Here is a 12440-nt window from a genome sequence, read left to right as displayed (position 1 = left end):
ACAGAAAATGATTGTAGGAATAGCAAGATAAATATCTTGCCTGTGCTCTCCAGCTTCAAGGGAACATGGGCCTTGTGGACCCTTTCCCCCTCTGTGACTTGATAAGGCAATGTTTTGCTCACAGTTGGCACCGGAATGATTAACTGCTCTGTGCATTTTTCAGGAGAATGCTCTGTCACCGGCCAATCCCATTTCAAAAGCTTTGACAACAAATATTTCACCTTCAGTGGGATTTGTCAGTACTTATTTGCCAAAGATTGTGTGGAAAACTCCTTTTCTGTTATCATCGAGACTGTTCAGGTAACAGCACCCATGTTGTGTTTTTGTGTGTGTATGCACACACATGTACATTTTTGAGAGAGTGGGAAGCGCTATGGGAGTATGGTATGAATTGCAGATGCACACATCAACAAAAGTAATGAAATAATTAGTTTAAATAACATACAGTCTTTCTTCTTGGTTAATAAGGGTTTTGCTTTTTCATGCTGCCCTTTGACTAGCAGCTTCTGCTGCTCACTAGCCGGTCAGGAAGTTCCAGCTTTCTCCACTGCTCTCTGAAGGAAGTGAGAAAGACAGCTGATGGTCAGTGGTGGTTCAAGGGAAGGAGGAAAGGGTGCCAGACCAGCACGGGGAAGGAAGAGAACCGCAGAGGGAGTGTCACAGGGAGGTTAACTCAGTTGTTTACATATCAACTAGCTGTGTGTGGGAATAGGTGAATTAAACTAGAAACCGAAGAGGATACCTAATCAATGAGAGGCAAAGAAAGGAAAGAGTGAATCAGAAGACTTAGAGCAATGTGGAAAATATTTGTTTGCCTTGCAGATGGAGAGAGACGAGGTTCAGGGGAGAAGCAAGAGGGAGGTCACAGGCTCTAGATGAATGGGGTGTGATGATTTTACACACAACCTACGCATGTAGCCTACCTCAGAAAGCTCTGATAAAGCATCTCTGAGGTCACTTGTGTTGTTGAACCTGCATGACTGGGTTTCCATTGAAACTTTTCTTTTGAAACCAGAGAGCGTGTAATCACGGTTCCTCATCTGTATAACCCACAACCTGGAAAATAAACAGGAACAATGGTCTTGGATAGTGCAAACTACATAACTGTTTCCCAGTCTGCCAGGGTTTGGGTCAGGGTGGGTGGCATGCCCTCCCTGTACCTACAGCAGTCAGAAAGAGCTGATGCTGGGTYGCTTGGAGGATCACCATGGGTTCCACTCACACCTGTATAGTGTAATTCCTGCAGAATGCTTTCCAGGACTCAGATGAGAAGCTCTGAATAGTTCTCTGGTGTGCGAGTGACAGGATGATAAAAGAAAGACTGTGAGCATGGTATTTGTAGGGTGCAGAAACTAGCTCCATAAAAGCATCAAGACACTTAACACTTCCTGAATTAAATGCCTAGCTACCTTTTGTGGGCCTGGGGCTAATGTGAAAACTTGATGTTCAAGGCAAATGTTGGCTTCTCTGTAGTGTGCAGATGATCCTGATGCCGTATGCACTCGCTCAGCTTCTGTTCGAATCCAGGATATGGAGAACAGCCTCATTAAAATGAAACATGGAGGAGGAATTTCCCTGAATGGACAAGACATACAGATCCCTTTGCTGCAAGGTGTGTTTGCCTAGGCTAGCTGTGGCCAGTCACTGAAGGAGTCTCCTTTCTCCTTTGAGTTTACTGGCATGCTTTAGCCTAGGTTAATCAAAAAGTGTTTTCAATAGCAAACTCTCATTTGCAGCTTTTGCACTTCCATGCTCTAAAAGTTCTGTCATTTCCTGCTTCTATCTCCAGATGACATCTTAGCTCAGCACCACTAAACTCAGGAGAAGTAACTGATCTGAATTTGTGAGATATTTTTCCCCTCGTTGAATTTAGAAGGTAGCACAGGGCACATTTAGAAGGGCACAAAGGTTGGAAAGTGTGAAGTATGTCTAGTTGATACTCTTTGCTTTGACACACTTGTGTACTCCCTGCTGTGTGACCCCAGCTCTGTTGGCCTGTTTGGAGTGGCACAATAGTCGTAAAGGATGAAACACTGCATCCTGGCTTCACTGAAACTGTGTGGTTGTCTTCAGGTGCCCTTCGTATCCAGCGTACCGTGATGACTTCTGTTCGCCTTACCTATGGAGAAGATTTGCAGATTGACTGGGATGGTCATGGTAAACTCTTAGTGAAGGTACTCTTTCTTTCTATCTTTTTTATTTCTTTCTGTTTTTTTTCCACATTTCTTATCCCACCCAAACACGTACAAAGATTTTCATTGTTTGAATGGAGAAATTACTTTGTATTGCATTTTAGAAATTCCATTCTCTTTTGCTACCCCCAGAGCAATATACAGGTCCATTTGTATTCCAGAAACACAAACATTTTCATCCTACAGTAGCGTAGTAACCTTTCCCCTCCCCAACTTTTTATGCAATGACAGGCGTTATTAGCCATGAATAGTTTTATGTTCTGCACAACTTACACCATCCAAACTGGATTTTTACTTTCATTTGGTTTGACTGTCTTTGTCTGTAGCAAAGTATTTGCATGAGTTAAAATAGTGAAGAATGTGGCTCTAGGGACATAGTTATTCATAATTTCCAGGAAAAATCAGTTAACTCCTACAGGTGATGTTGCATGTTACTTCTACTATGATGAATGTTTAAAGTCAGTCTTGATTGACAATTAAGGTTTCTTGGTGCTACATACAGCAGTAGAGTGTAGGAATATCCAAGCTAGGTTTTAATGAAATGGACTGTAAGGGAAGCAGTCTAGCTGCAACAACACAAAGCTTTACGTGAACAACTTGCTCTGTGCTGCAAGCTACAGAATAAGTTGCAGCACAGAAAAGCCTGTGAGGGAAGGAGAGGGGATTAACTATCGTGGAATATTCCCTGATTGCTGATAAACTAACACACACACCTGACCCTATTTCAGTGGCTGGAATCACTGGAATGTTTAAACACCACTACTGCTGTATTAATCACTATTCACTACGCCCAAAGATACGCTCTGGTTTGCGTAAGACCAAAGTAATGACAGTCCTCTGGGCTGAGTTATGTGGAAGGTCAGATTACATAAATGCAGTGCTCTCCAAAGGTCTTCAGATCTGCAAAGACAGTAAACAGCAAACCTATTTTAACAACCAAGTTGTGATCATCTTCTCCTGCTAAGCCATCTATACCCTATTTGCTTGTACAAGAAGCTGTTTTCTTCAGCTGGTAAGGCCTCAGAGGCTGCTGATGTTGTCTCTGTGGGCGTATTCACTGACTCAAAAGGCATGAGTCCGTCTGCAGTGCTGCGTCTCAGAGTGGTGATCTGCAGGCTGTAGGCGTAAGCAGTATAGAGTGGCATGCTCCCACATGCTGCTGGGCCACTGCAGACTTCATTGCTCATACCATATTTGTGTGGAAGGGTGCGTACTTAGCAATCATGCAGTCTTCTGTTTGAGTCTAATTTGTAATAAGGGCTCTAGAGCTGGATCTTGTGTGGGGCTGCTTCTTCCACTGAGAATATTTCTTCAAGGAAGCCAGTTTCTCTGGAAGTGCTGCTTATAAAGATCAGTGAGTGCTGCTATTTCAGAACCATGGCATGGGACTTGCACTCTTCTTGCCTCGTTTAAATATCTGGTTTAAATATCACACAACGTAAGGGTCCAAGAAAGCTAGTGTGTACAACAACTGAAAAGACAACAGAAAAGAAAAGTCAAGAATAACTTTGGAAAGCATCAGTGTTTTTGTTGATGTTTTGATCTAGCCTGTATCTTTGTGTTCCAAGAGTCCTACAAGTTGTTTTAGGGCTTAGAATAATGCAATTTAGTCCTTTGACATGTCTCAGAATATTTGGCTTTCCTCTGTAACCAAAATATCTTTCTGCCTGGTCAGACACCCATGTAGCATGGCAAATTCTTACTTTTACATTATTATTTTTTTTTGCTCCAGATACTTTTCCCAGAAAAGCAGTGGAAATTCCTCTAATTGTCTGCATTTACTTGGTTCTGTTCTGAATTCCTTCTCTAGCTGGATATCTGAAGCAGCTTTCTTATTGCTTTGGAGAATTTGTTTGGATTTGCAGACCAACTTGTTGCCAAATATTTCTGACAATTGGGGGAAGTGATACACTTCCACTAGCTCGGCCAGTGCTTCTGGTAAAAATTCTTTCTGTGTTTCCCAAGAAGACACGTCTTTCTGTGACTGCTTGATATCTGTGATTGGGTTTGCATGAGTCATTTTGTCTGCAGAGCACATGAAAAAGTCAAGTCTTTGGAATAATGAGGGTATATACGCTTTGAAAATTTCTGATTGAGCCTTTTGACACAGTATTTAATCTCTGACTGTTGTGTTCTTATGTAGGGAAGCTTCGGGTTATTCTTTTAGAGCTTTTTAAAATTTTTAATTAAATAGAACAGCAGTTTTCTTCAAAATGTGATGTTCTAGCTTATTTGTTCCTGTTTCACAGGTTATGCCTGCCAATGTGACTAAGACTAACAATCTAGTAAATGCACACAAAGAGCTATTGTATCATTAAATCACTGAGTCAGCTCCTCAGGACAGGTAGTAACACTTGTGATGTACCAAACCTGGACTTCTAATAGAAGCTGACAGTTCTTCATGGAAGAAAAAGCATTTATGTTTTCCTATTGGACACATTGTTAGATTTTTTTTCCCTGTTTACTTCTCAGTTTAGGGTCCTGTTTCAGATGTCTCTGGAGCTACACTAAGAATAAGGCTAGGTGAAAAGTAAATCTATTATGTGGGTTGTTTGCAATATTTCTTTTAGTGTGTCATAAATTTCCATAGGCAGGAGGAAGATCTAATGTGAAGTAATATAGCTTTAAGGGTAATACTCTTTTCCTTATTTTAATAATAAGGAAATTTCCCTTAATATTAAGGGAAACAACTCCTCCATCATTGCCTCTGTTTTGGGACTCTACAATCTATTTAAATATTCTTTATCTTTTAACATTTTTTAAAAGGTGGCATGGCTTCAGGTGCTCTGTCTTTTCTCAAATTATTACAATTTCAAGGATAATAATTTCACTATATTCAAAAATGCACCCCCAACTGATGCCATATTCATTTACATGAATCAAGGGGGAACACAAGGAAAAAAGTAAACTAGTGTGCTGTTAATAGCACAAAAGTAACCCATTTTTTCCCCAGGCACCTTCAGTTAACCATCTAAAATTATCAGTTCTGTTACTACTACTAATAGCATTTTTATTAGCAGTATAAAAATGTAGTAGAAGGGGACTGTGTTGATAGTGTTGTTTTCCTATCTATTTAATAATTCCTTTGATTTTAGATTGTACATGGTTCATTCTTTAGAAAACCTTACTGTAGAGTGGTGACCTATTCTGAAGGATGACGGGGCTAACATTGTCTGCTTTAGCTGTCCTCAGTGTATACTGAAAGGATGTGTGGACTATGTGGAAATTACAATGGTAACCAAGGGGATGATTTTCTTACTCCTTCTGGCATGGTGGAAGCACTTGTGGAAGATTTTGGAAACTCCTGGAAGCTCAACGCAGGTTGCCAAGACTTGTTGAAACAAGACAGCTACCCCTGCAATCTCAATCCTCGTTTAGGTACTGAACTCTATCCAAAGTTAACATGTGCTGATGTGTAGGAGTGTGTGTAATCTTCAACTTTACATAATTAAAAAAAAAATAAAAGAAGAAAAGAAAAGCAGCCAGTGTTACTCACATTTGTAGCAGGGTCACTATAATCTCTATAAAAGAAAAAATGAAGCACTGATTGAAGCAAGTTATGGAGAATGCAATGTTTTRTGAAAACTGAAAACAAAAAGCACTAATCTGGAATCATGGTGATCTTCTGTTTGAGCCACAGTCAGAACTGGATCATTATAGCCATGGCATAAATATGTATTGCTCAAACTAATCATTGAACTGATAGCAATAATATACATTTGTCCTCTAGGTGGATAAAACACCTATCCTTTTCACCCCTCTATCCTTATATCTTCTTACTTTTTCTGATTGTTTATCTCMCTTTTCTTACTGCATTCCAACATGCAGTGTTCCTCTTCGTTATACTGTTTGACCATCCTGGTTAGACATGGAGAGCAATTTTCAGAACAACTTTCTTTTGTCAGGTGTTGCATCCCTCTGGTTTCCAGAAGGAGGAAGAACACACAAAACTTTGTGGCCATAAACCAGAGCAGGCACTGCTGATTTGTGAGTGCGGTGCAACCAAAAATGCTTAATTTTGCAAATGTAAAAAGCAGCAGAAAGCAGAAGCCTTGTAAGAGGAAGTATGGTGCTGGGAATGGTAGTAAAAGAATAGAAAACTATTTCTGTTTCTTGATTTGTTTTACTAGTGAAACATTATTATTTTAGTAGAGGACAACTTATGAGCAATGATACTATGCGTACTTGATCCCATTTTATTCCTCCAATTACTTTTTACTCAAAAGCAAAAGAAAATGCTTACTATGGCTCTTCTAGTTTGCCTTAGAAGCCAGCAATTGCTTGAGCATACTGTTTGTCTCTTTTTAGCCAAGTTTGCTGAGGATTCTTGCTCCATTCTGATGTCTTCTGTGTTTGAACCCTGTCACCATGAAGTCAGTCCCACTCCCTATGTGAAGAACTGCCGCTTTGATGTTTGCTCTTGTGCTGATGGCAAGGATTGTCTGTGCTCTGCTATCGCTACTTATGCAACAGCATGTGCTCGGAAAAGTGTCCTGATCCAGTGGAGAGAACCTGACTTCTGCCGTAAGTGCACTCCTCCTAAAAACTGCTTATTTTCCTTGCCTCTCTGGACATGCATAGCAATGTCAAGTGATAAGTCAAAAGAGAGATGATTTCTGCAAGGTGCTAAGTATTTCTTATGGAAAAGGTGCATCTTTCCTTCATTCCAGGAAGAATGCAGAGCACCAGTGCTTCACAAAAATGGTTCAACACCAGGGAAGATCAATCATCCAACATAGCTCAGCTGAACTGGTGACTAAAATTCAAGTTTGAGCTACTCATCTGAAAAATTTCTGAGTGTTTCAGAATGGGAACCTCCAAGTGATTTGTAGTAACATACAACATGCATTTTTGGTACCTCCTTCCTCTGAAGCCTGTGCTTCCTAGTTCCTGACCTCTTTAGTGACCTTTTCCTAACTTCAGTGGAAGTTAAGGAAATTGAGTACCTACTCACAAAGACAGGTACTTGGTCAAGTGGTATCACAGAGCACAATCACAGAATTATAAACAAATTTAGATCTGAAGAGACATTTAGCAGTCTTCTGGTACAAGCCCTCAAAGCAGGGCTAATGTAGAGCAGTCTGGCAAGGGACCTATCCAGTCAATTTTTGAGTATCTCTAAGGATGGAGATCTCACAGCCCCTCTGAGCACCAGTCCCAGTGTTTGGAGACCCCTCGAGTATTTTGGTCATCACTCTAGCAGTGCAGAGGTCTGAGGTATATGCCAATTCTCATTTCTTGTACACCATTCAGCTAGGGAGTGAGCATCATTTTGCTGGCCATATCTGAGATCCTTTCCTTTTGCTACTTGTAAGTTCTGGTATGATTTTGAAACTAGTTCAAGAGGAGGGCCTGAACCTTGATCAAGTCTGTGAATGGCTCTACTGAGCTAGATGATAAACAGGAGCTTTAGCTGTGGTGTTTTATATGGACATTTAGCTCCTACGAAAGTCTTGAAGAATCAAGTGTTAATTTCCCCCGAGGATCATTTGCAGAATCCCACTTGTAATACATGGAGGACCCTGGTTCAAAGGCTTGCAATCTGAAAAATGAAACATGGCAAGAGGATAAAACAAATATTCAGATTGCAGATTTGAGGTGTAGAGGTGGGGAAAATAGAAAGAATAGGATGTTTTTGCAGAGATTAGTCCTGTGCAAGATCAGTAGTCAAACTGCTTAGAAGTTGGAACAGAAGAAGCAAGCACCTTTTATTTATTTTTCTTTCTTTGTTAGGTCAATGTGGTAGGAAAAAAATCCAATGCAATGGAATTTTGATGGAATGTGGATACCCTTTTCCCCATACATACTTGTGAAATGGATGTTTTTTTCTATTTTCCTGAGCAACTTTACTATTAAGGAAAGAAGACAATTGAGAATTTTGGGGAAAAGTATGTATTCTTGGCTGCTCTCCAGATCTATTCAATTACTTCTTCTCAAACTGTGGGTAGGGAAGCCATTTATGAACTGAGTCATTGTAGAAACTAGAAGAGAGAGAGGTCACTTGCATTCCATCTGTACCAGTAAAGTCAGTGGCTACAGCTTCTGCAGGCTGGATAGTATTTACTGCTAATGAGAACAAAAACAGTTTATGTTAAACTGCTGCATGGTTTCATAAGATTTTACCTAATTTATGTAAATGTTCAGATAGTGAAACAGTAATGTAATAAAAAACCTTTTAAAAATGTGCAAGTCTGGAGGCTGAAAGAAAGCAGTGATAATGCACTATCATTCTTTCTGTAATTGAGCAAGTCAATTTTCACAATTAATCTTTAACAGTGCAGCCCTGCTTCCTCTTCTCTGTGCATTATGGAGCGCTTTATGCCCCCATAAAGTGACAATTTCCCTGATTGCAGATCCATCAGTCCCCATTAAATAATCCTGATGCCTCAGATATCTCCTGTCACATGAAAGAGAACAATCACTCCTTTAATGGGCCTGAGATGTGAATGCGCAGATTGCATAATTTGCGCTGAAGGCCCAGTGCACTGAACACATGCTCTATTCTGGTGTTGGTCAGAACAGAACAGTTCTACCTGATTCGGAGTGGATCAGTGGCAGGGATACAACCTGTAGCACAGTATTTCTTGTTCTAAACTGCTGTGTGGCAAGCTATCAAACACATTCACCCTCTAAGTCTTTAAAATGTTTTAAATTTTGTTTTGGTCATGTTAAGACCTATGTGCTATGCTTGCAGCCCACTGTGGATAAGCAATAGAGCCAGTCTCTTAAGTGTGTGTGGAAAGAGGAAGAAGGCCATAATGTATGGGCCTATGTCTCTCATGAACTCTTAATTCTCATAAACACATACTCACACATGTATATATATTACACACACACACACACACACACACACTCACACATGTGTATATGTGTGTGGTGTGTGTGTGTGTGTGTGTGTGTGTGTGTGTATGTGTTTGGGGCAAGAGCAAATCAGCCCCTAGGTGTCTAGACTTTTTTTCAGGTTTCAGGGACACTTTGGTCAGTCCCCTATTTGCCTTAAGGTGGTGGTGGGCAGGCTGGTGGTTTACTTCTGTTTACACAGTTTATGTGCAATGATTTGTATGGGGATAAGTGGTGGTAGATCCAGGTGTCTTGTAGCAGAGAGTTGGGAATTAAGGGCAGGATCTGAGCAGCCTTTGGAGATGACTACAGTGTGGAAATGCTTACCACGCTAACCACTGCTGGTGGAGCAGCTCTGTTAAATCTAGTTGTAATGGGATGCATCTTATCCAGCAACTCTGACCTAGGTATGATTGCATTTTTACTTTAAGCTATCCAAGCAGCTGGTCAAAACTTATGTCGCTTTCACTGTGGTTGAAAACTCGTTCAGAAGAAGTTGAACAAACTACCTAACAAATACCAGTTTGCCAATGCTTTCTCTACCTCCTCTCATCCTCAGGACAGGCTGGGCACAGCATCTAGCTATTTCAGTTTTGTACAGAGACTAGATTAACCTCACCTTTTCCTCTCATTTTCCTGGCAATAATGGGATAGGATTTTTTTAGTGACAATATGTTACAAAGTGTACAGACAACAGTCCCCTCCCAGGTCAGCTCTCCTCCATTTTTTACTGTTAAAAACAGATGTCTATGGGAGGTGACAGTGCAGTGAAATGGAACTTGGAATGGTTTTGGGAAGCTGAACTGGAAAACCAGGAAATGTCCTTAAAAACTTAGGAAGTGCATGAGAAGATAAAATGAGTTATAGAGCTTTAGCTAAAACTGGAGTCTGTTGTAAACTTGTACCTGTGAGCAGGGAATGTTACCATGAACTGGAAGTAGGGCAGAATGTTGGACTCATTTGTTTGATCCTTCCTGAATCTTGAAATTGTAATAAATTGGTACATGTCCAAAGGCTGCCAAAGCAGCTCCTTGTTTCCAGTGGTTGCTATACAGCAAATCAGAGGTTTAGCTGTGGCTTCCTCCTGCTTGCACTTGCCTTTAGTAATGAAAGCTTTTAAAATGGTCCTCAGACCTGGACTGTGCCTGTTCAGTATTTGATTTACTGCAAGGATCACATTCATGTAAATTAGAAACACTGTTCTGTGAATGGGTGCCAAAGACCCCTGAAACTAATGTGTGAATTTGTCGTCTGTTTATTACTGAATTAGGCCGTACCTTGGAGGTATCTAGTCTGCCTACAGTGTTGATGAACCTAAAAAAAATTCTAGGATTCTGTTGTGAAAGGAACGTTGAATGTTTTGGGTATTTGCTCCAAACTAGGGAGATTTCAACTCTGTGGGAAACTTCAAGTAACCTATAGCCTCTCTCTGTTGGATCCTCAAGTGAGGGGCTTAAACTCCTGTGTGTGGGACTTCAGGTGCCTAAATAGAAGTTGAGTGGACTATGGTCTATTTGAACCTATCAGATCTACCTCTATTCAAAAATGACAGTAATTATCTATTTCAGAATAATTTATGAAGGTAAACATTAGGAATTTGTCATCATGCAGAACTTATTTTGTTAACCTCCATGTTAGCTGTAGCTGACAGAGCTACAGCTGTAGCCTTGCTGTAGTTTTTCTTTTGCTGCCTCTGCTGCTACAGTTTCTAGGGGTTTGTGCTGGCAGCGATTATCAGATCATTCTGCAGGGATGACAAAAAGAAGGAATTTTGCTATTAACCCTTGATCTTGGTTTTAGCACAATACAAATATTCTAGCTTTCATGTGCAGCTGCTTCCCTCACTCCATTGGACATCCAGCATCCAGGCTCCTCACCTTGCGACCCTGGCGGTTTGCTTTGGAAAGTTGCTACAAACACAATCAATTTGGTAAATCCTGGTTAACAGAGCCCTGTTAAAAGGCTATGATAGTAACTTGTTTCCTCATCTACAAGTGTTGTTATAGATGCCACCTAGTGCTGATGCTGGTATGTGCAGAGCAGCTTCCCTTAAAAAATGCTGCAGAGCTAAGCCGAAGTGTAATAAACAAATAAACCAGAATGGCTCTAAAGCCTGTAATGAGGCTTTAATCTATAAAAATGACTTAATCATCAAAAATTCTTAGTACAAAAGTCTGGTTCCACAATCATTAAGTGACTTTATTATTAGTAGCTATTCCCACAGATTTTCCTGAGAGCTTCTAGAATGTAAAGCTTTAGACTATTGCAGCACCTACTTGGTTTATAAAAGCAGAAACCCAAGTTTTTAATTATTTTGACCACACTGCCCCTGACTGTTGCAAATAAAGGTGAATCTAAGCAAGAGCACTTGTAATGTAAGCAAGAGCACTTGTAAATGGGAGCACTTGTAATGCCCCTACCTTTTAAATCCAAGTGATAACAGAGATTGGACATAGCCTGCATTTTTCACTCTAGACAAAAATTTGTTGTTGGAATTCTAAGGCATTGATTGGAATCTAATACCAGCATTTACTGGCAACTACAACGAGTCAGGTTTTGCTTGTAGGTGCTTGTAGCACCAGGGCTTCACTGGTGCTACAGGTTTAAGGAAAGCCAGGGTAATGCAGCCTTGCTAGGCAACTAAATTGGGTAAATAAATTCTAAATCTGCAGATTTACAGTCTGGTATGGGCAGCTTTTCCTTTAGTTGCCTTTGGATCAAATTCTAGTTTCACTGATGTTCTTATTATTCTGCAGCAATGACTTGTCCTGAAGGCCAGATTTACCGGCAATGTGGAGCACCGTGCAATCAGACCTGCAGGTCTCTCTCCTACCCAGATGAAGACTGTGATGATTTGTGCATGGAGGGCTGCTACTGTCCCACTGGACACTATCTTGATGAGCAGGAAGAGTGCGTACCAAAGTCCCACTGTTCTTGTTACTATGATGGTGAGATCTTCCAGCCAGAGGATGTCTTTTCAGATCATCACACCATGTGGTAAGTGCCAATGTTCATGGCTCATCTCTGCATGCTATAACTCAGAGATTTTGGGAAAGCCTGATTGATTAACTGGTTCAGTTCCTCAGCCTGTTTGCCTCCAGTGAAACTAGTTTAAAATCAGGCAGTGGTTTGCCTCCAACAAATCAAAATATAACTTTTGCTGTTACATTGCTAGCCATATTATTTCAGACGCTATCACAGTCAGAAAACACAGTATGAAGCTCAGTTCCAGGAACAGATCCTGCCACTTTGAAATGGAGTTTAATTACTGAGAATGGCTACTTTGTACGCTTTTAAAATGTCACTTTAATGTACTCTAATGCATTTCTTGAATGTTAAAACCTAATTACCTCTATCAAAGACTCAACTATTAAAAAGCATTTCTAATTTTTAAATTGGGTAGCATAC

General features: G+C 40.4%; 1 protein-coding gene across 1 annotated transcript in view; it reads left to right on the top strand.

The window, feature by feature from the left end:
- The window catches only part of VWF (von Willebrand factor), a 140823-nt gene that overhangs the window by 32755 nt on the left and 95628 nt on the right, over window positions 1–12440 (top strand). The window contains exons 11-16 of the mRNA XM_085311282.1: window positions 164–300; window positions 1474–1612; window positions 2074–2174; window positions 5375–5570; window positions 6501–6716; window positions 11789–12029. Coding sequence (XP_085167408.1) covers window positions 164–300; window positions 1474–1612; window positions 2074–2174; window positions 5375–5570; window positions 6501–6716; window positions 11789–12029 — 1030 coding nt within the window. The remainder of the gene's footprint in view (window positions 1–163; window positions 301–1473; window positions 1613–2073; window positions 2175–5374; window positions 5571–6500; window positions 6717–11788; window positions 12030–12440) is intronic.

This window comes from Rhea americana, unplaced genomic scaffold (assembly GCF_003343005.1).
Source record: "Rhea americana isolate MKP2758 unplaced genomic scaffold, rheAme1 scaffold_338, whole genome shotgun sequence".
In the NCBI taxonomy this organism is placed as follows: domain Eukaryota; kingdom Metazoa; phylum Chordata; class Aves; order Rheiformes; family Rheidae; genus Rhea; species Rhea americana.
The sequence above is the reverse complement of the archived record's forward strand: the minus strand, read 5'-3'. Positions and strand labels throughout refer to the sequence as shown.